This window comes from Macrotis lagotis, chromosome 1, assembly GCF_037893015.1.
Source record: "Macrotis lagotis isolate mMagLag1 chromosome 1, bilby.v1.9.chrom.fasta, whole genome shotgun sequence".
Taxonomy (NCBI): domain Eukaryota; kingdom Metazoa; phylum Chordata; class Mammalia; order Peramelemorphia; family Peramelidae; genus Macrotis; species Macrotis lagotis.
This window is the reverse complement of record NC_133658.1, coordinates 329,164,604-329,187,574: the sequence shown is the minus strand read 5'-3', so window position 1 is coordinate 329,187,574 and position 22,971 is coordinate 329,164,604. Positions and strand designations below refer to the sequence as shown.

Genomic DNA, 22,971 nt, shown 5'->3' with positions numbered 1-22,971 from the left:
ATAGAGAATTATAGAAGTTTAACAGAGCTGGAAGGGTCTTACAGATTACCTATTCTGACTGGTCATTTTATAGTTGAGTAAAAGGAGGATCCAAAGAAATGAAATGATTTGTAAAAATGTCAGGTCTCTTAAAAAGGCCAGGTCTCTTAGCTTTTCCAGTCTAGTGCTTTTTCTACTATGCCACATTACCTTCTAATTTAAATCTAACATTCAAATATAGACATAAAAAGAGAGACAGTGCATGAACATATTAAAACCAAAATGTATTTAGGCAAATAAGTACCATGATAATTCAGTTAACAAACGTTTATTCAGCACCTGTTGAATGCAAAATATTGTACCAGCTCTTGGGAGAGATATAAAGCTTCATTAGATAAAATATAATCCCTCCTCTTTAGAAATTTACAAACTAGCAAGTGGATGAAACCAACAAAGATAATTAATATACAATATATGATAAGCACATTGCACAAGTTCACATATAAAGTACTATTTTAGAATCTGAAAGGTAAGGTAAATAATATTCATTCATTTAGCAATCATTCATTCAGTGTCCATTGTATTTGATAAGAGAATCCTAGAAATTATTTTATAAATATAAACTAAGTTACTACAATCACTTGTGCTTTTTCTTTTCAACTTAGTTCCTTTTAATTTTAAATTTTAAAAATTTCCTTTAAATTTTTTAAAATAGGGTGACTAGGTGGTGCAGTGGATAGAGCACCGGCCCTGAAGTTAGGAGTACTTGAGTTCAAATCCGGCCTCAGACACTTAATAATTACCTAGCTGTGTGGCCTTGGGCAAACCACTTAACCCCATTTGCCTTGCAAAAAAGACTAAAAAAAATAATTAAAATATAAACAAAAATGGTGCCTTACTGCAATAGAGCTAAAGCTCTATTACTTTCTGTAATTACCCTAATAATCATATGTTAAATGTCCCATGTGCTATTCTAATTGGTTATCTGAAAAATCATGACTTTTAAAGGCCATTATGGTGGAAACAGCCAAATGATGAAAAATGACAACAAATTTTTTCTAGAGTCATATTAATGTTCTGAGTATTTTTAAAACATGAGCATTACATTAAATGTCTATGAGAACAGAGTTTGATATGTATTTATCAGCATTTTTAGAAAGTAAATTTGTACTTCAGTTAGATGACTTCCATGTGTAGCTGTATTCAAGATGATATAACTAATTCAATCTCTAGGTTGCCTTATGGTTAGATGTTCTGTTAATAGTTAATCTTATTCATAGTAAAATGTCATTGAAAGCTTGATTGTAGATAGATGCTTTGTATGTGTGACTATAGTCAAGAATTGTATAATTGTACTCAGAAAATCCTTTGTAAATTTTATTTGGGTGTAACTTAAATGTTTGGCATTTAGTCATAGATTTAGTTGTGTATCAACTGGGGATAATGTTTACCTCAACAGGACTATATTGTTTCACTAGCTTTTGAAATAATTCTAGCTTTAGCCTTTATTGTTCATAAAAGTATCTTCTGGTAACATTGTTTATGTGTTTTATGCTAAGATATATTAGTAAACTTTATAGATATCACATAAAGTTTAGTTTAGACACCTTTGGAATCTTGGCATGAGTGGTCTTTCTTTGTAATGAAGTGTCACAGGAATATATTTTTTTTTCCTATACCTGAAGCTTTATTCTATATTGTGTGTTGTCTTACTATCTTCCTTGTTTGTATTTAAGTCCTAATCATGAGCTGTGGCTTCATTTTTAGGCATTTGAACCTGAGTGTAAGACCAAAGCAGTTATCATCTTTAGTAAGAAGTGGTGTTCCTGAGGCTCTTCGAGGAGAAGTATGGCAGCTTCTTGCAGGATGCCACAATAATGACCACTTGGTTGAGAAGTATCGCCTCCTCATCACAAAGGTAAAGAGATTATATAAAATACTTTATGTAGTTTTCTTTTTTTATTCATCTATAATGCAAAATGTACTTACAGTGTCATTTACACTTTAAATGTAATTAAAGAAATTGTCCAATCCTCCTGTGTATCCCTTTTTCTCCCCTTCCCCCTAAACTATTGAAACAATAGAAACTATTGTAAAACTATTGAAATAAGTGAGGGAACATCAATTTATAACATGAGCTTCTGTCATGAAGATTGGCTTTTATTCCTTCACAGCTTAATGATGTGAAGTCTTAGAGACAATAGTGGTCTTATGAAAAAAGCACTGAATAACAAATCAGGATACTTAGGTTTCAGTTCGCACTCTCTGACACTGACTTGCTTATATGATATAGGATGAGACACTTTCTGTTGGCCTCAGTTCCCTGGTTTATATGTTGAGGGAATTTGAGTAAATTACTTTTAAGGGGACTTTTATACTATTGTTGTGGAAAAAATTGAGATGATAATATAATCATAAATTTAGAACTAGTTCCATAACCAAACTGAAAAAATATTTCTTAATGGTCAACATGGCCGGTCTCCAGTGGATTACACCAGAGAAATGTACTTGGCTCTATGTCCTTTAACTTTTTGATCAGTGACTTAGATACAGGCATAGATGTTATGCTCCTCAAATTTTCAGTTAAAGTTGAAAGAAATAGTACACACACAGAAGCTAGACCATTGGGTTTAATCAAATAAGATAGAATTCATTAGGGATTAATATAAAGTCTTGCTCATGGGTACAGAGAAGTCAGTTCCACAAAAATAAGATGAGAGAGGTATAAATAAATCACATTTCTATTAAAAATTATCTGGGGATTTAGTAAACTCAAGTTCAGCAAGAATGAAAGTGTACTGTGGTTGTCATGAAAATTAATGCAGTCTTGGGCTATATCCAGGTACAGGGAAATAAATGATTGTCCCACCATACATTGCTTTGATCAGACCTCATTTTGGAGTATTATATTCAGTTCTGTGCTCTAGAATGCCGAAAGGACATTGATAAGATAAAGAATTAAGCTTTCAAGAAAAGACAACTGGGATGGTAAAAAGCATCAAGTTTCAAGGTACATAAGTATTGTTTGAAAGAACTTGAATTGTTTGACCTGGAGAAAAGAAGTCTCAGAGGGATAGATGACAGTTTTGTTCAAGTATTTGAAGGATTGTCATGTGGAAGAGGGTTGGCCTTGTTCTGTTTGTCCCCAGAGGGTAGAACTATGTGTGGTTAATAAAAGTTGTAATGAAATCAATTTAAACCTGATGCCAGTAAATATTTGTTAACAATTAAAGATGTCCAGAAGTAATAAGGTTTGCCTAGAGAGGTGGTAAAGCAATTCAGCAAGTATTTATTAAGTACCTCCTACATATCAGTTACTATGCTAAGCACCAGGGATATGTAGAAAGGAAGAAGTGATCCCTGCTTTCAAAGAGCTCAGAATTCAATGGGGTAGACAATACATAAACAGCTATGTACAAACAAGACATGTACAGGATTCACTGGAGATAATTACAAAGGAGAGGCACTAGCAGAGGGGAGTCAGGAAAGGCTTCTTATAAGAGGTGAATTTTTAACTGAGTCTGGAAGGAAGCAGAGACTAGAAAGGAGAGAATTCCAGGCACAAGGGACAACCATTGAAACCACATGGAACCAGGATATGGATTATTGTGATTGAGGAAAAACAAGGAGACCAGTGAAAAGTATATAGAGGGAAGTGAGAAGTCTAAAAGGGTAAGAAGGAGTCTGTGTCTGAAAGACTTTAAAAGCCAAAAAAAGAATTTTGTATTTGATCCTGCAGGTGATAGGAACAACCTAGAGTTAATGAATGGGGGGTGGAGAAGGTGGGGAGACACAATCAAACTTGTACTTTAGCAAGATCACTTGATAGCTGAATAGAGTTTGGACTACAGTGGAGAATTTATAGGATATTGGGGGGAGCAGAAATGTGTAGGAGAAAATGAAGAGTCAAGGATGACATCTATTATATTTCAGAATGATTGTTAATGACCAGGAATTATGAAAGTGGCTTCAAAATTATAATAGAACAAGACATTTACATATCTGATACTTTTTTGTATTATGTAACTAATTTGCTGATTTTTAATTCACTGAAAAATGGAAATCTGTTAATGGTGGCTTTCACTGAACTAAGGTGATATCTCAACATACATATGAGCTCAAAATCTTGTGACCACAGAACTAGGATTTTCGGTTAACCAAAAAATTTTTTCCTCTTCACCCTTCATAATAAATAGATCTTGCCATTTTTGTATTTATCAAAACTGCTTGAAGGAAAGGGAAAATACTACTAAGGTATACTAAATTAAAACTTTGGTTTTTGGTTTCTACCAGACTTATCTCAAGCATTTTGAACCAACATTTTTATTTGTGAACTCATAAACATTGCCATCAGTCTCCAGCATTGTAGCCAAAGCCAGGTGCATTAACTAAGGATTTTTCACTGATCATGAAAATATTCATCAGTTCTTATATTTCTTCTCTATTAGAATAATAACTTATTAGAATAATAGGATTTTAGAGCTAGGAGACCTCTTGAGACCTCTAAGCAAAAGAAATTTTTTAAGGTAGATCATTTCCAGTTTTAAACAGCTTCATTCCTTTTTTTTTTTTTTTTGGAAATTTTATATTCATTTTAAACTTAAATACAAAACATAAAAAGGAAAAATAGTACATTTTTATGTATCCCACAAAACATGAGAGAATTCAAGATAAAACAACAAATTTCCAGTTCCAGAAAACTATAAATATTACACATTGTTTTCCAAGTACCCAACTTGTCTTTGCTTACTTCTACACTTTCTTTTGTTCTTTAGTGTATACTTTTTACCCTACCACCCTAAAAAAGGCTACAATGAAACACAGATATACATATATATATATATTATATATATTATATATATATATACACACATATACATAGATTATCTATAAGCATATATTTACACTCATACACATAGAAGTAAGACCATATTGTCCATATGTCCACTTGTCATTTATTTCTCTGGAGGTGTATACCATCTTCCTTTCATAGGTCCAAGTCTTCCATGTTTTTCTAAATCAGCCAACTCATCATTTCCTACATCACTGCAGTATTCCAATATAATCACATCCTATCTGCAATATTATCTATGAAAATTTTTCTCTAATTTTTATATTTTTCTATTTTTAGATACATTGATTTTATTTATACAAAAATATTTAATTTAAAATAATCTAAATTATCCATTTTACATTTCAACAATGCTCTTGTCTCACAATATAGTTTGAGGTCTATTTCTTAAATGTTTAATTCAGATTTTTAATCTATTTCTGTTTTGTGGGAAAATTCATCTCATTCACATTTGAAGCTTTAATTACTTGTATAATTCCTTCCTTTCTATTTTTCTCACTTCTCCACTTCACTCTATCCCTCCTCAGTATAATTTACTTCTACCTGCAATCTTGCTCATCCACTCCTCTAAGAGTCCCTCCCTTGTCTTTTCTCCTTACCATTATTCCCTTGATTTCTTTGTTTCTACATTTAGGAAATTTTTATACCCTTTTTGACATAAATGTGGTTCTCTCTTTAACCCATTTCCATCAAGAGTAAGATATTAGCACTATGCAGCCTCCTCTCCACTTACTTCTTTTATTTCAGTTCTCTTTTTCATATCTCATTGTATGAGATAATTACTCCTTTTTATCTTTCCCTACAGTTTTATTATTTTTAGAATCATCCCATCATACATAGCTCAACCCAAGCATTTCTTTTAAACTACCCAAACAATAATGATAGCCATAAGAGTACTGATAATATTTTCACATATAAGAAGTAAATAATTTGACCTTATTGATTCCTTTTATATCGGTCTTTAATATTTATCCATATTTATTCTAGATCTTATATGTCAAATTTTCCATTAAATTTTGCACTTAGGGGCATCTAGGTGGCGTAGTGGATAAAGCACCGGCCTTGGAGTCAGGAGTACCTGGGTTCAAATCAGGTCTCAGAAAATTATAATTACCTAGCTGTGTGGCCTTGGGCAAGCCACTTAACCCCATTTGCCTTGCAAAAACCTTAAAAACAAACAAACAAACAAATAAATAGATTTTGCTCTTTTTTTGTCACAAATGCCTAAAAGTCTTTTCAGTTCATTAAATGTTCATTTCTTTCTTTTCTGGATTATACTTAACTTTGCTGGGTAACTTAACCCTTGGTCATAACTCCAGCTCTTTTGCTCTATGAAATATAGTTTTCCAAGACCTATGGTCCTTCAATGTAGTAGCTGTTAGGTCTTATGTAATCCTTTTTGTAGCTCCATGATAATAAATTTTTTTTTTTTCTTGTTGCTTCAGTTATTTTCTCCTTAATCTGGGAGCTCTGAAACTTGGCTATGATATTCCTCTAAGTTTTCATCCTGGGATCTTTTTCAGGTGATCAATAGTTGATTCTTTTTTTTTTTTTTTTTGTCATTTCTGCTTTACCTTCTTGTTCTAGAACTTCAGGGCAATTTTCTTTGATAATTTCTTTTAATACTATAAGATTCTTTTTTTCTTTTGATAACTAAGTTCTTATATTGTATCTCTTCAGTCTAATCTCCAGATCAGTTGTTTATCTGATAAAATGTTTCACATTCTCTTCTGTTTTCATTCTTTTGTTTTTCTTTTTATTCTTCCTTGGTTTCTTATAATTATATAAGTCAATTCTAGTTTTAAAAGAATTATTTTTGGGGGGGTGGAACCAAGATGGTGGTAAGAGTACAGCCTCTCTTAGGTGCTCTCTCCAAAATACTTCAAAAACTTTAAGATTATGACTCTAAATTTTCAAGAGACAGAACCCACAGAAAGATCCAATGAGGCAATTCTCCCGCCCAATGTAACCTGGAAAATAGTAGGAAAACTGTTCCATGGGGTTGGAGGGACCACACTTCACTGGAGCTAAGGAACTTCAGCTTCCTAGCACCTGGGAGTGTTTGCTCCCAGCAGCAGAAGCAGTTTCTTGACCTGCACCCCAGGGAGCATCAAGCACAACTTGGAAAATCAGCTTGGAGACCTCTGCCAGAGGTAGCACAAAGCCCAGACTCTCAGCACAGCCATGGCAAAGCATAGCCCAGATTCCAGGAAATGGAAGCAGGCCTGTGGAGCCATCCATCAGGAGCTTCTAGGCAACTGCACCCTGAGTGCTCAGCCCACTGAAGGTAAGGGAGTAGAGCAAGCCTGCTGAAGTCTGTCCTCTGTCCCTAGAACAGGACTCTGGGGCTTTGACCACACTCAGACCCTGGTCCTAGTCTAGGGACTGCCCTCACAGTCCCATGGCAGAGGGGTGAGCTTGTGGTCATTTACAGACCAGGAGAGCAGTCAGAGTCTCACACACTGAAGTCCTTGTTGGGGGTGGGGTATCCCAATAATACTCAAAATCTCATGAAGCACCCCAAAACTAGGCACAGACTGGGGAAATGAGAAAACAGAAACAAAAAAAGGAACCTGACCATAGACAATTACTTTGGTCCCATGGAAGTCCAAACCACACAATCAGAAGATGAGAAAGTCCAAGCTTCTGTATCTAAAGACTTCAAGAAATATAGAAGTTGGGCTCTGGCTATGACAGAGCTCAAAAAAAGATTTTTAAACTCAAGTAAGGAAGATAGAAGAAAAATTGGGAAAAGAAATAAGAGAGATGCAGGAAAAACATGAAAACAAAGTCAGCAGCTTAGTCAAGGAGATCCCCCCCCCAAAAAAAATGCTGAAGAAAATAACGTGTTAAAAACCAACTTAGGTAAAATGGATAAAACGGTTCAAAAAGTTATTGAGGAGAAGAAGGCTTTCAAAAGCAGAATTGGGCAGATGGAAAAGGAGATAAGAAAGCTCTCTGAGAAACACAAATCCTTCAGATGTAGAATGGAGCTAAAGGAAGCTGATGACTTTGTGAGAAATCAAAACACAATACTTCAACACCAAAAGAATGAAAAATTAGAAGAAAATGTGAACTATCTCATTGAAAAAAAACAACTATTCTGGAAAACAGATCCAGGAAAGATAATTTAAAAATTATTGGGCTAACTGAAAGTCATGCTCGGGAAAAGAGCCTTGACCTCATTTTAAAAGAATTTCTACAGGAAAATTGCCCTGATATCCTAGAAGCAGAGGATAAAATAGAAATTGAGAGAATCTACCAATCTCCCCTGGAAAGAAATACTAAAAATACAAGCCCCCAGGAATATTATAGCCAAGTTCCAGAAGTCCCAAGTCAAAGAGAAAATGTTACAAGCAGCCCAAAGGACACAATTCAAATATGGAGCTGCAGTCAGGATCACACAGGACTTAGCAGCAAATAAGAGTAGATGAGAAGGGTAAATTATGAGGGACTTAATGATGATGATCTGCATGTATTCCTGCATGGAAAGATGATACTGATAATACTCATATGAAACTTCTCATTTAATAGAGCAGGTAGAAGGAACTTTTATAGATGATGCACAGGAGAGAGCTGAATTTGAAGATATATTGTAAAATGGTGTCAATGGATGAAAGGGAAATGTATTGGGAGAAAGAGAAAGGAGAGGGAGAATAAGCTAAGGTATTTCATATAAAAGATATTTCATGTAGCTTTTGCAATAGTATGGAGGGGGGCAAGGCAAGGGGGAATGAAGGAACCTTCATTCTCATTGAAAATGGCTCAGAGACCAAACAGTATGCACACTCTAGAAGAAAAAGGAGAGAAGGGGACAGGGGGGGGGGGGGGGGGATGTGGATGATAGAGGAGAGGGTAGATCATGGGAGAGGATAGTCAGATATAACACATTTTCTTTTTTTACTTTTTGCAAGGTGCTAGGATTGGGTGTTCTGTCCAGGACCACAGGGCTGGTTGGTTGCTGGGTCTCTGGGGTGGGAGTTAGGCTTGGGACCTCTTGGCCCCAGCCTCTGATCTGTCCGCTGTGCCACTTGGCTGCCCCACAGCACATTTTTTAAGAGGGACAGAGTGAAAGAAAAGAGAAAATAGATTGTAGTGGGGAGGAATGGATGGAGTGAATTACAGTCAGCAACAGTAACTATGGGAAAATACAGAAGTAACTACTATGATGGACTAAGGATACAGTGATCCCCTCGATACAGAGCTGATGGTATCAGAAAAAAAAATTATTTTCTTCCTTAAGTTTTTGATTCTCCATTTCTAGTTGGTTGACTTTGTTTTCATAATTTTCTTGGTTTCTTGGATTTCTCTTATTTTTTTTCAAATTTTTCTTCAGTCTCTGACAGGCTGTGCTTGGCATCCCTCCACAATGGAAGTTTCCTTCACTTCTCCTACTCAGTCATCAGACTGTTCATGAGGTTCCTGAAACTGGGTCTGCCTCCCAACTCAGCTGCCCCCAAGGCTTATTTTTTGTTGATTGAATGTTTGTATTTCACTCAGGCCAAACTTCTGAGGAGATTTGAGTTTTTCCTAAGGTCCTCTCAAGTTATCTTAGGAGGATCACTGCTTTACACCAATTCCTATTTATTTCCAGTTATATGTTTACTCTGAAACAATGTTCTGCCTTTTTTTGTGGAAGAAATTTGGAGAACTGAAAATTTTCTAACCTCCATCATCTTCCCAGAATCCTTCCCAATTTTATCCTTTTTGACCACTTATCATTTTCTTGTTAATACTCTTAGTTTTCTTTCCACTGCTCTCCTGTGAATCTTCTACTTATCTGACTATTCCCTCCCAGTTTCCTTTGCTGCATTGTTATCCAGGTCACACCCATTAATTGTTCAAACTATTTCTCTTGATATCATCAGCTCATCTCACTGATTCTCAGATTTGTTTATCCAACTCTTAACTTCTTCCCCTAACCTCCAGACTCAGATCTTTAGCTGTCTAGTTTTTTGAACATCTCAAACTGATTATCCTATAGATAGCCAAAACTTGGTGAGTCCAAAACTGAACTCATTAGGTTTTCCCCTAAGCCCTCCCTCTGGTTAACTTGTCCATCGCTACTGAGGGCACCTCCATCCCCTCAATCACCCAGACCCACAATCTAGATTTCTTTTTTTCACTTCACTCTCTCCTAGCCAGGCAGCTCCCACTTATCTAATCAAATGCCAAATTTTTTTATTTTACTTTTGTAATATATGTCCCCTTCTCTCTTCTGACACTGCCACCTCCCTTATGAAGGACCTCATCCTTGGACTGTTCTTAAAATATTTTGGTTGGTTGTTCTACCTCAAGACTCCCCACTCCAGTCTATACTGCACTCAGCTGTCAAATTGATCTTCCTAAGTGCAGTAAACCACACTGGTTTCCTATCACCTGCAGGATAAAATCCTCTTTTTAGCTCTTAAAGTTTTTCAGATACTGGCTTCTTCCTACCTTGTCAATCTTGTTACTCCTCTCCTGACTTCCTAATAGTTCAGTTAAAATCTCACCAGTTAAAGAAATCTTTCCTGACTCCCCTCTGCTAGTGCCTCTCTTTTGTGATTATTTCTAGTGTATCCTGAAAATGTCTTGTTTATACATAATTGTTTATTATGTCTGCCCCATTTTGATTGTGAGCTTCTTGAAAACAGGGATCACTTCTGCCTTTCTATGTATCCCTAGTGCTTAGCATACTAACTGACATATAGTAGGCACTTAATAAATGCCTTTCCACTTGATTTTACCTTTAACTGGTGGGGAGTTTCAAATTATTAGGATTTTTTTCCCTCCTAGGTCAAGACCCCACAGTTCTGTAATTAGTGATCTCTGGAAATTTAGGATCATACATATCAATATATACACGAACATATATGTGTACACATACTCACACGTATTTATGTATGTGTGTGTATGTATATACATACATACATACAAGTCTGGTATCAGTATGGGATAGAGTCAGAGGATTTTTCTTTTGACCTCCAGTTCAGTCATTCACTCTCATGAGTGGTTACTACATGCAGAAAGCAATTTTATTTACTTAAAGGAAGAAAAAACTAGATTTGCCTCTACTTTTTAATCTTTACTATTTGGGCTCTAGTATTCTACACAGGAAAGGTGATATGCTTTTGAATCTTTTTCTCTCCCCATATTTTCTCCTTCCTTCCTTTTTCTTTTACATTATGTTTTTATTAAATGTAGTTTATCCTGAATTGCAGTATTATAGGTGCTGTAGTATAGAAATCATCATAGCACCTTAGTTCATAATGTGTATTACCTTGATTAAGTCATTCAATTTCTCAAACTTTGGTTTTCTTCACTCTAAAATGATGAGATTGAATTAGATAATATCCAAGATCCTTTCCAGCTTGAAATTAGATGCTCTTCCTGAAAAAATTCACATTTGCAAAAATAGTTATAGCAGTTCTTTTTGTAGTGGCAAAGAATTGGAAATTGAGGGGATGCCCATCAATTGGGGAATGGCTAAACAAATTGTGGTATATGAATGTGATGGAACACTATTGTTCTATATCATGATGGATGGGTCTTCAGAGTAACTTGGAAAGACTTGCATGAATTGATGGTGAGTGAAATGAGCAGAGGCAGAAGAGCATTATATACACTAACAGCAACACTGGGTGATGATCAGCTATGACGTACTTGTTCATTGTAGCAATACGATAATCAAAAACAATTCTAAAAATTTGTGATGAAAAATAACATCCATATTCAATGAAGGAATTGTGAAGTTTAAATGCAGACCAAAGCTTACTATCTTCAATTTTTTAAAAGTTATCTTATGTATTATGGTTTTTTCTCTCTAGTATTTTTTTCCATTATGATTTGATTCTTCTTTCACAACATGATTAAAATGTATCTGTGTTTAATATGGTTATACATGTATAGCCTTTATTAGGTTGCTTTCTGTCAGGAGCAGGGGGGAAGGAATGAACAGAGAAAGAAAAATGTAAAACTCAAAACCTTAAAAAAATGATTGTTGAAAACTACTAATGTATGTAGTTGGAAAAATAAATAAATTAAATATTTTTAAAAATTAATTGGATGACCTTTAAGATTATTTTATGCTTGAAATGGGATGTTCTAATGAAAAAATAGATTTGAATAAGAAACAACCACTTTTGAATCAGAGGTGGAACCAAAGGATATTTTTGAACTTTCATGATATCATAGAAAAGAATTTATCATGGGGGAGATATATATGTATGTGTATAGACACACATATACACATACATACATACATACATACATATACATACACATATAGGGAAGAGATGCTTATAATTCAGGTTAGGCTATTCCACATCTGAGAATCTTAATTCTAAAATGACAAAAGCTTGAAAGTGTTTTTTAAAAGACTATTTCCATATTTCTGAGACTTCTTAATATTATCCCCTAAATACATCTTTCTGTTTTAAGGAAAGATAGGCTGTATGTGAATTCTGTTCAGAGTATATTGGAACAGAGGGGGAAGACACTAGAATTAAGATGAATCTGACAAAGCTTCCTGTAAAAGGTTGTTTGAATGAAATCAGGGAATCCAGGAGTTGGATATGAGAAGAGAGGGCTCTCTATTCCATGATGGGCAACAGCCAATGACAGAGCCTGCAGTTTGGTAACAGTGAGATGGATAGTTTCACCAGCTCTACCTTGTGATGGAGACGTTTAAGGTCTAAAATGTATATGAAAGGTGTTGTCTGTGGAGGGAACTTGCAGCAGAGGTGAGGATAGTAAAGAGGGAATGACTGGGACAAACCTAGGAGTCTGGACTGATAAGAGAATGTATTCCAGGTGTGAATGATGCACAAAGTTGGGAAATAGAATTTCATGTGCATGGAACAAATTGGTCAGTGTTAACTGGATTGTAAAATGTGTGAAGCGGATTAGTGTAAGAGGTCTGGAAAGATAGGAAGGGCTTAGTAAGCCAGTCAGGATAAATTATATTTGATCCTGGAGGTAATAGGGAGTCACTAGAGTATGAGTAGGATAATAATGTTATCAGACCTACACTTGAAGAAAATCATTTTGTGAACTGATTAGAGGATGGGTTCAGAGGAGAGAGGGACTTGAGCTAGGCAAACCAATTACATAGTAATTATAGTCCAGGTGAAATGTGATAACGTCCTATTCAAGGGTGATGGTTGGTGAGTGGAGAAATAAGGACATACAAGATGTGTTGTGCAAGTAAAAATGACAACATTTTATAATAAATTGGATATGTAGGATGAGGAAAAGTAAGGAGATAAGGATGACATCAAGGTTGTGAGCCTGAGTGACAAGAATAGCATGTATACTCAATAGCAGTAAAAAAGTTGGGAAGTAGGAGGGTTTGGAAGATAAGTTGTTTTGAGACTTTGTTGATTTTTGAGATGCATATGCAACATATCCTAGAAAATTCCCCAAATGCAGTTGGTAATGTAGGACTAGAACCCAGAAGAGAGATTATGAAGACCCAGATCAAAGTGTTGGCACTGTTGTGATTAATGAATGTGACCTGGTTGAAGATTTAGCAAAGGAAACTAAGGAAGAGCTGTCAAACAGCTATAAGAAAAACCAGGAAATATGAAATATGAGGAAAGAATAGTCACACACAAAAATCTAAAGGAAATAAAGAATATACAAGAGGATAGGGTGATCAGTAGTATCAAAGGCACAGAGAAATAAAAAAAGGTGAGGATTAAGAAAAGATCATTAATTTGTGGCCTTGGGCAAGCCACAAGCCATTGCCTTGGAAAATCTTTTAAAAAAAAAGATCATTAGATTTGCCAAAAGAAATCATTGGTGAAAGTCATCAGTGACTCTGGAGGGACCAGCTTCACTTAATTGATATGTGAAAACCATTATACCAAGTGTATTGAAGAAAGTGAAAAAGCACAGGAGCAGAGATAACCTAGAATAAAAAGATTTCTTGGTGACTTCAGCCAAGAAGTAAAGGAAGATAACCAGTGGAATTTTTGTTTTTTAAGAGTATTTTATTTTTTCTAATTACATGTAAAGACAATTTTTAGCATTCAGTTTTTCCAATTTTTCTCTCCTCTCTTTATATAATGCTAAGCAATTTGATATGTTATATACATATTTGCATATTAGTCATGTTGTAAAAGAAGAAACAGACCAAAAGGAAAAAAAAAACACAAAAATAAAGAAAATGATAATAAAATGTCTCAATCTACATTCAGAGTCCATCAGTTTCTTTTTCTTAATGTGGATAGCATTTTTCACTATGAGTCTTTTGGAATTAGGTCACTATATTACTGTGAAGATCTAAGTTATTCATAGTTGATCTTTACACAATAGTACTGTTACTGTTTACAATGTTCTCTTGGTTCTGCTCACTTCAGTCAGCATCAGTTTATTTAAGTCTTTCCAGGTTTTTCCAAAACCCATCTGCTCATCATTTCTTAGAGAACAATAATATTCCATCATAGTCATATACCACAATTTGTTTAACCATTCCCCAGTTGATGAACATTCTCTCAATTTCCACTTGTTAACTATCCCAAGAGGAGTTGGTATAAATATTTTTGTACATGTAGGTCCTTTTCACTTCTTTATGATCTCTTTGAAATACAGACCTAGTAGAGGTATTGCTGGATTGATCCAAACACAGTGGTTGGATCAGTTCACATCTCCACAAACAGTGCATTAGTGTCCCAATTTTCCCACAAATTCTCTTAACGTTTATCATTTTAATTTCTTGACATATCTGATTTATGTGAGGTGGTTTATATCTTATAGTTGTTTTAACTTGCATTTCTCTTATTAATAGTGATTTAGAACACTTTTTATATAACTAGAAATAGCTTTGAATTGTTCGCCTGAAAACTTCCTCATTATATTCTTTGACCATTTATCAATTGAGAAATGATATTTGAGAAATAAAGTTGAGAAATTTTATCAGAGACCCTTGCTATAAAAATGGTTTCTCAACTTTGTTTTCTTTCTATTCTTTGTTGCATTGGTCTTGTTTGTGCAAAAACTATTTAATGTAATATAATCAAAATTATCTATTTTATTTTACCAATGCTCTCTATCTCTTCCTTGGTCAAAATTCTTCCCTTCTCCATAGATCTGATAGTTAAATTATTCCTTGCTTTCCTAATTAGTAAATGGTACTACCCTTTATGTTTAAATCATGAACCCATTTTGACCTTTTCTTGCCATATTGTTTTCCAGTTTCCCTAACAGTTTTTGTCAAATATGCCAGAAGTTCTGGGGTTTATCAAACACTAGATTAATATGGTCATTTACTTCTGTGACCTGTGCACCTCATCTGATCCACCATTCTATTTCTTAGCTAGTAGCATAGTTTTGATGATTGCCATTTTATAAGTTAGTCTGACGTCTGATAAGCTAGGCCACCTTCCTTTGCATTTTTTCATTAGTCCCTTAATGTTCTTAACCTTCTAGAAGAATTTTGTTATTATTTTTTCTAGATATATAAAATAGTTTTTGGTAGTTTAATGTGTATGGCTCTTGAATGAATAATTGAGTTAAGATTTTCTTATTTTTTTATTACAGTTGATATTTTCCCAGTTTTTAGATCTGACTTTATTTCTGTGGAAAGTGTTTTGTAATTGTATTCATATAGTTCCTAGGTTTGTCTTAGCAGGTAATACTTAGCAAGTATTTTAAACTTGCTATTTTCTAGTCTGAAGTTATTTTAGATGAAAATTTTCTTTCTATTGCTGCTGGACTTTGTTGGCAATGTGTAGAAATGATGATGATTTACGTGTTTATTTTATATCATGCAACTTTGCTAAAGTTCTGAATTATTTCAATTAGTTTTTTAGTTGATCCTTTAAGTCAGGGCTATCCAAACTTACTTTTATATGTTTTTATTAAAACAATAGACAATGTATTTTGATTTGCCATTTTAATGAGAACTCTATGGTAGCTTGGCTTCCTTTACTAAAGTATTTAGTACATCCACAGATGAACCACATAAAATCACCTTGTGGGCTGTGTGCAACCCATAGGCCACATTTTGGACAACTGTGCTCTAAGTATACTATAATATCATCTGCAAAGAGTGCCTATTCTAATTTCTTCAATTTATTTTTTTATTTGTATAACTAACATTTCTAATACAATATTGATTAATAGAGGTGATAATGACATTCTTGCTTTTACCCCAGTCTTATTGGGAAGGCTTTTAGCTTATCCCTATTACAAGTAATGCTTGCTGATGATTTTAGATAGATATTATATATCATTTAAGAAGAGCTCCATTCATTCCTATGCACTCTAATGTTTTTAATAAAAATGGATACTGTATTTTGTCAGAAGCTTTTTCTGCCTCTATTGAGATAATCATGTTTTCTGTTGGTTTTAATATTGATATAATCACTTATGCTGATAATTTTCACAATATTTAACAAGCCCTACATTCTGGGTATAAATATCATTTGGTTATAGATCTTTATAATCATTGTTATAATCTCTTTTAAAATTTTTATATCAGGATTTATTAGGGAAATTGACCCCTTGTTTTCTTTCCCTGTTTTGACTCTTCTTGGTTTAGGTATCAACTCCATCAATTTGTATCATGAAAGAAATTTTAATGGGACTATATTTTTGACCTGTTTTTCCAAATAGTTTATATAGTAGTAGAATTAGTATCTTAATTTAATCTTTAACTATTTGCTAGAATTAATTTGTGAACCCATCTGGTCCTGGGGATTTTTTCTTAGGGAGTTCATTGATGGCTTGTTCGGTTCATTTTTATAAGATAGGTATATAAGTATTCCATTTCCTTTTGTGTTAATCTAGGCATTTTATCTTTTAGTAAATATTCATCCATTTTGCTTAGAGTATCAGATATATTGGCATAAAAAAGGGCAAAATATGCCATAACTGTGCTTTAATTTCCTCCTCACTGTGGTGAATTCATCTCTTCATTTTTGATAATGGAAATTTGTTTTTTTTTAATCAAATTAACCAATGATTTGTCTAAATGTTTTTGTTTTTGTTTTTCATGAAACCAGCTCCTTCATTTATTATTAGCTCAATGGTTTTCTTATTTTCAAAATCTTTGGTTTTACGGATTTCCAGTTTGGTACTTAATTGGAGATTTTTAATTTGTTCTTTGCCTAGTTTTTTTTAGTTATATACCTAGTATGTATATATGTATGTATATACTCATGTATATTTTTTCTTGTCCCCTAGACATACCAAACCAAAAAAATTGAAAACAAAATTCATCATCTTCCTTGCCCTCCTCCCTGCAAACTTTTCCTTCCTCCTAGCTCCCTTATTTCTCTTAAGGGTACCACTGTGCTCCCAGTCATCTAGGTTTATAACCCTGGAGTCATCTTCAACTCTTCTCTTTCTTGTGTCCCAGTTAATTACCAAGTATTGCCAGATCTTCTTTTAAAAAAAAATGAAGGTGAGGCTAGGTGGATAGAGCACCAGCTCTGGAGTCAGGAGTACTTGAGTTCAAATCTGGCCTCAGACACTTTAATAATTACATAGCTGTGTGGCCTTGGGCAAGCCACTTAACCCCATTTGCCTTGCAAAAACCTAAAAAAAAAAAAGCACAAGAGATAGCAAAATTAAATAATGAGATAATGTTTTGTGGGGTTTTTTTTAAAATTAGAGATAATAGTCTTTGGTCTTTGTTCAAACTCCACAATTCTTTTTCTGGATACAGATGGGTATTCTCCATCGCAGATACCCCAGAATTGTGCCTGATTGTTACACTTATGAAATGAGCAAGACCATCAAGATTAATCATCAACCCCATGTTGCTGTTATCATGTACAATGTTCTTCTGGTTCTTCTTATCTCGCTCAGCATCAGGCTTTTCTGAATTTCCATCCCTCCTGGTTTCTAATAGAACTATATAATGTTCCATAATGTACATATACTACAATTTATTCAGCCATTCCCCAATTGATGGACATTCACTCAATTTCCATATCTTTGCCCCCACAAACAGGGCTGCTATGAATATTTTTGGACAGGTAATGTTTTTACCCTTTTTCATGATGTCTTCAGGGTATAGACCCAGTAGTGGTATTGCTGGATCAAAGGGTATGCACATTTTTATTGCCCCTTGGATGTAATTCCAAATTGCTCTCCAGAAAGGTTGGATAAGTACACAGCTCCACCAACAATGTATTAGTGCCCCCAGATTTCTCACATCATTATTCTTTCTGGTCATATTGGCCTATCTGAGAGGTGTGAGGTGGTAGCTCAGAGATGCTTTAATTGGCATTTCTCTAATCAGTAAAGATTTAGAGCAATTTTTCATATGACTAATGATTGCTTTGATTTCCTCATCTGTAAATTGCCTCTGCATATCCTTTAACCATTTGTCATTTGGGGAATTATTGCCAGGTCTTCTTGCATCCTTCTCCTTTTCCCTACCCACAGGTTCCTTATGCTGAGCTCTCATTTCTACACTTCTTCTAGGCTTTCCTTTCTTCAGTTTTTCCTTCACAAGGCTGCCTAGTATATTTCCTTAGACTTAAATTTGGCCATATTACCTTACTGCTCAAAAACTCTCAATGATTCTTCACTGTTTAGAAGAATAAATTATTAATAGTACAATTTAAGACTTTTTACTATCTGAACTTTTCCCCCTTCCTTTCATTCTGACTTCTTTTTATCACTTCTGTGTTGCAGTCAAATTAGACTGTTTTGCTTCACTAAATTTCATTATTTTCTTCCTAGAAGGCTCTGTTCAGATCTGACCTCCTCTGTGAAACCTTACAAGTCCCTCACTTGTTATTGTTCAGCTTTTTTTCTCACTTTTCCTCACAATTATATTTCAAAATGCTAGCTTCTTGAGGACTAGAGTTGTTTTATTTTTACCTTTTGCATTTTCTTGCACACAATAGGTACCTTGTAAATGTTGATTTGAAATAAAAATACACTATAACCTACTCCTAAGCAATGTCTTAGAACAGTGAACATCTGGAAAAGTTCAGTAACTAACAGATCAATTTGCTGAGATTGCTGTTTGGCTCCAGTTCAATTATGAATCCAAAGGGCAGTTTTGCCTTTAGCTACAGTTGCTGATCAAAGGGTAGGAGCTTCTCTGAACAAGCTAAAAATTAAGTATAAAAGTGCTCAAAATCAAGCCAACTAACCTAGAATCTGAATGTGAGATTGTCCATGACAATAAAAGGATATCAACCACACTGTGGAAACCCTCTTGAATACTGGGCAAGTGAGTTTGAGCTCTCCTTCAAATGGTAGGAGACAGTACACAGAAATGATTTGTCTAGCATTGTGTAATATGGTGGATTTGGAGCAAAGAGAGTGTAAAGTCAAAAAGAACTACCAGGAATGTATTTCAGAAAGGAAGTCATGAGTGCCTATACATAGATACTGAATGTAGCAATAGAGAAGAAAGGAAAATATGAGATGGATTGTGAAGGTAGAATCAGTATGACTAACTGATTAGACATAAGAGGTGTGGGAAAAGGAAAGAAAATTATGCTATCAAAATTTTGAATCTGAGACTGAGTGAATGGTATTACTGCTGACAAAGTCAGAAGGCGCAAGAGTTTTTTTGGGGTTTTTTTTTTGCTAGACAAACGGGATTAAGTGGCTTGCCCAAGGCCACACAGTTAGGTAATTATTAAGTGTCTGAGGTCGGATTTGAACCCAGGTACACCTGACTACAGGGCCAGTGCTTTATCCACTATGCCACCTAGCTTCCCTTAGGAGCAAGAATTTTGAAGGAAACAATAAAAAACTTAAATTGGAACATTTTTGAGTTGTTTATATTCACTTGCATTATTTTTACCTATTTTTTAAAGTGATGCCACTTTTAATTTGATAATTCTCTTCCATAGTGTCTTCCAGATGAATTTGTATTCTAAACAGATTGGTTTGTTTTAAACTTGATTTCTAAGTCTCTTAGCAAGGAAACTAAAGTTTTGCCAAAGGAATAGTTCTGGGAGCTTTTTTTTAATCATCTCATCTCATTGTGACAGCTATTTTATGTCAGTTAAGCTTTCTCAGTAAATAGTAATAATTGAGGCCAATATATTTGCCTTTTTTATTTTATTTTTCATTTTCCGTCTTTAGGGAACTCATCTAAATAACTCAGGCTAAGTGAACTGCAGTTGTTAATCTTTGTTCTTCAAGTCTGACATTTATTTTTACTTTTGTTTTAACTAGTCACTGGTCTGATTGAACATAGATAGCTGATTCTAATAATGGCATCTATATCAGCAACAGTTACTTATTACGCAATTCATTTTTTGTTGTATTATTCAGTATATCCACATCCATTGCCTTCTATCTCTCTTCTGCTTGGAAATAGATATTGTGTGAGATCATGGTACAGTAGAAAGGCTATCTATTGAATTTGGAGTCAAAGGACCTGCATTCAGATCCTTGGGAAAGTCACTTACTATCCATAGGCCTCAAATTACAGAGTTGAACAAGATGACTTCGGGGATTCCTTTCATTGCCAAGTATGTGATTCTTCATGAAATCTCTAGACGCATTTCATGAAACAGATGTATGGAACTTTACTGACCACACATAGAAATCTTGAGCAGATGATATCTTTTCAAATGAAGGACAACTAACTGTACATTTCATTCAGTTCTATGATTTTCTAACCACATTGAGCTGTTTCCGTGAACATACTTATGTGTTCTTGTTCACATTATTCCCTTCACCTGGAATGTATTCTTCCCTCCCTACAACACACACACACCTAACCTGTCACTATTATAATCCTATTTGTCTGTCAATACCTACCTCAAGTGCTACTTATTCCTGATTTTCCCTTTTCCATCAGATTTGATCAGTTCCTCCTCAGAATTCTCTGGATGCTTATGATGTTTCCATTTGTGTCTGTGTTTAAGCTCTCTATGTTCTAAGTTCCTTGAAAGGTAGGATCTGTTTTCCTTAGCTGTAATCTTCCTCCCAGGAATATTGGGGAGGATCAAATGAGAGATATTGAAAAAGCATTTAGCTCAGTACCTGGCACATTGAAGGCACTTTGTGAGTGTTAGCTGTGATTGGGAATTTATCTAGAATGATGACTCACATTTCCATAGTTCTGTAAGTTGGTTCCATATTTTTCTCACTTGTAAAACATGTAGCATTTTTTATGGTTAAGGAAATTGAGATATTAAGATTTAAGTTGATATGCCTATACAGTCTAGTAGGTGTTGAAACTAAACCATATAGCAAGGTCTTTTTGATGATAAGCTAGAGCCTGTTCCACACATCTTATATAGCAGACTACATACTCATCACAGGTCCTACTCTGGCCTTAATAGATTTTTAAATTTGAAATACTTTGTGAATTGTGTTAAATTACTGTAAATTCACCTAAGAAATCATCTTATAAGTAGGATACTGACCAAAGTAGGCTTTGAGGAAATAGTCTGACATTACATTTCAGGAATTCTGTATTAATTATATTTATTTAGTCAGATGATGGGAGCCACTTAATAGGGATATAGTAGAAAGAATTCATGTATTAGACAGGAAATTAGACTAACTACTTCCACTCTTACCCTGGGAATTGATAGCTCCCTCTTAGTTCTCAGCTCTGGTATAGACATCAAATTATTGGGATATGATCTACTTGAGTGAATTTGGGGACTTCTTTCCTAATTGGAAAAACATCATTTCTCATATGAGTTTACCATAAAGTAAATCATAGCTTTTCACATTTGAAAAACAAGTGCTCACCCAAGATGAATAGAAAGAAATGTGAGAAGCAAAAGAAAAATGAAAAATGACATGTCATACAAATTTGCTTCCTTTTTTGATAATTGTGTATGGGCCCTAATGTAATAGGATACCCAAAATTGGCATTTCTGAATATCCCCCCCCCACTGATAAGTAAGCTGAAACTGATTACCATTTCTACCATTATGAATTTCATTTTGTTCATCTTGTTTCAAGCCAAAAGTAAGGCAAATGAATTAATAACAAAGTTTCCCAATGAAACTTCCTCTAATTCTCCAGCCAGGATGGGATGAGTATGGATGGGTGCATTCATTTCCCTGCTCTGCTGCTATTTGTTGGAGTAAGTTTCTTAGCAAGATGAAGGAAACTGGAAAGCAAAGATGTATATGACAATGCCATTTTGTTCATTATATCTAAATTTGAATCTGTGTACCCTGCAGTTCTTTCTTTATAAGTCTGATCTCCTTCATAACTTTCAGAAGGGGTAAAGGTTTTTGTTACTACAAAAAATGTGGTGATTTTTATGGTGTTACTATGTACAAATTATTTTCACCATCTCTCTTAACATTTATTAATTAAAACTCAGTGAAACACAAATGAGCAACATTGCATTGAATTTTTAGCTTAAGAACTTTTGCTGCCTGAATCTGTGATCTTTATGTTGCCATGAACTGCTAAAATGCTTTTCATGTTTAGAATATTGTTTTTTTTTTCCCTGGGAAAATGCAGTAAGTGAACAGGAATTTCCTCTCCTTGATACGTTTGGCAGTCTTTTTTTGGTTCAGTTCTGAAGACAATGTCATGATAAAGACCTTCTCACAACCTCATTACTGCTTTACTTTGGTATATCTGGAGAAAGAGGAGAATTCTAGAGCCCTTTGCAGGAATATTTTTCAAACAAGCTGAAACCATAGCTTTAAAAACTGCTCTGTAGACTGAAGAATCTCTTATCAATATGCTCTCTCACTTTCTCCCTACAATTCAGTCTGGAAAACAAGGAGCATCTCTGCTGGTGCATTAAAATGAGCTAAAGGATGCCAGGGTATATGCGCGTGCGTTTTCCCCTCCTTCCCCCTCCCCCTCCTTTTCCCAACACCACCCCCTCTTGTTTCCCCTCCGCCTTGGTTCTCCCCTTCTCAGTGTCTCAGTTCTGCAGTAAATGAGACAGAAGCACATTTCAGCTTTGCAGGGCTTGCTGATTGGGGCTATATTAATGGCTTTTGTCTGGATCGAAACATATGGAAATTTCAGGTAATGCTTTGAAAAATAAACTGCATTCTGTTCAGGTTGTTTTTGAGTAGGAAAAAATGTATGTCTTAGGACTGAATAGAATTTAACTAAACTATGTTAATTTCATCCTGTAAATAACACTGTAAAGTGGTTTTTCAAAATCTCAGTTATAATAATTTACTTAATAAAGTCCCCTTCCCTCCCCCTCCTCAAATGATCAGATGAAGAAAACAAAT

General features: G+C 34.7%; 2 protein-coding genes across 5 annotated transcripts in view; both read left to right on the top strand.

Annotated features, from left to right (window-relative positions):
• The window catches only part of RABGAP1 (RAB GTPase activating protein 1), a 242,377-nt gene that overhangs the window by 143,060 nt on the left and 76,346 nt on the right, over positions 1–22,971 (top strand). For all 4 annotated transcript variants that reach the window (XM_074211619.1, XM_074211617.1, XM_074211618.1 and 1 more), the window contains one exon: positions 1,747–1,897. In XM_074211619.1, coding sequence (XP_074067720.1) covers positions 1,747–1,897 — 151 coding nt within the window. The remainder of the gene's footprint in view (positions 1–1,746; positions 1,898–22,971) is intronic.
• GPR21 (G protein-coupled receptor 21) overlaps positions 8,685–22,971 on the top strand; it is a 37,040-nt gene continuing 22,753 nt past the window's right edge. The window contains exon 1 of the mRNA XM_074211616.1: positions 8,685–22,756. The gene's annotated coding sequence lies outside the window, so the exon portion shown is untranslated. The remainder of the gene's footprint in view (positions 22,757–22,971) is intronic.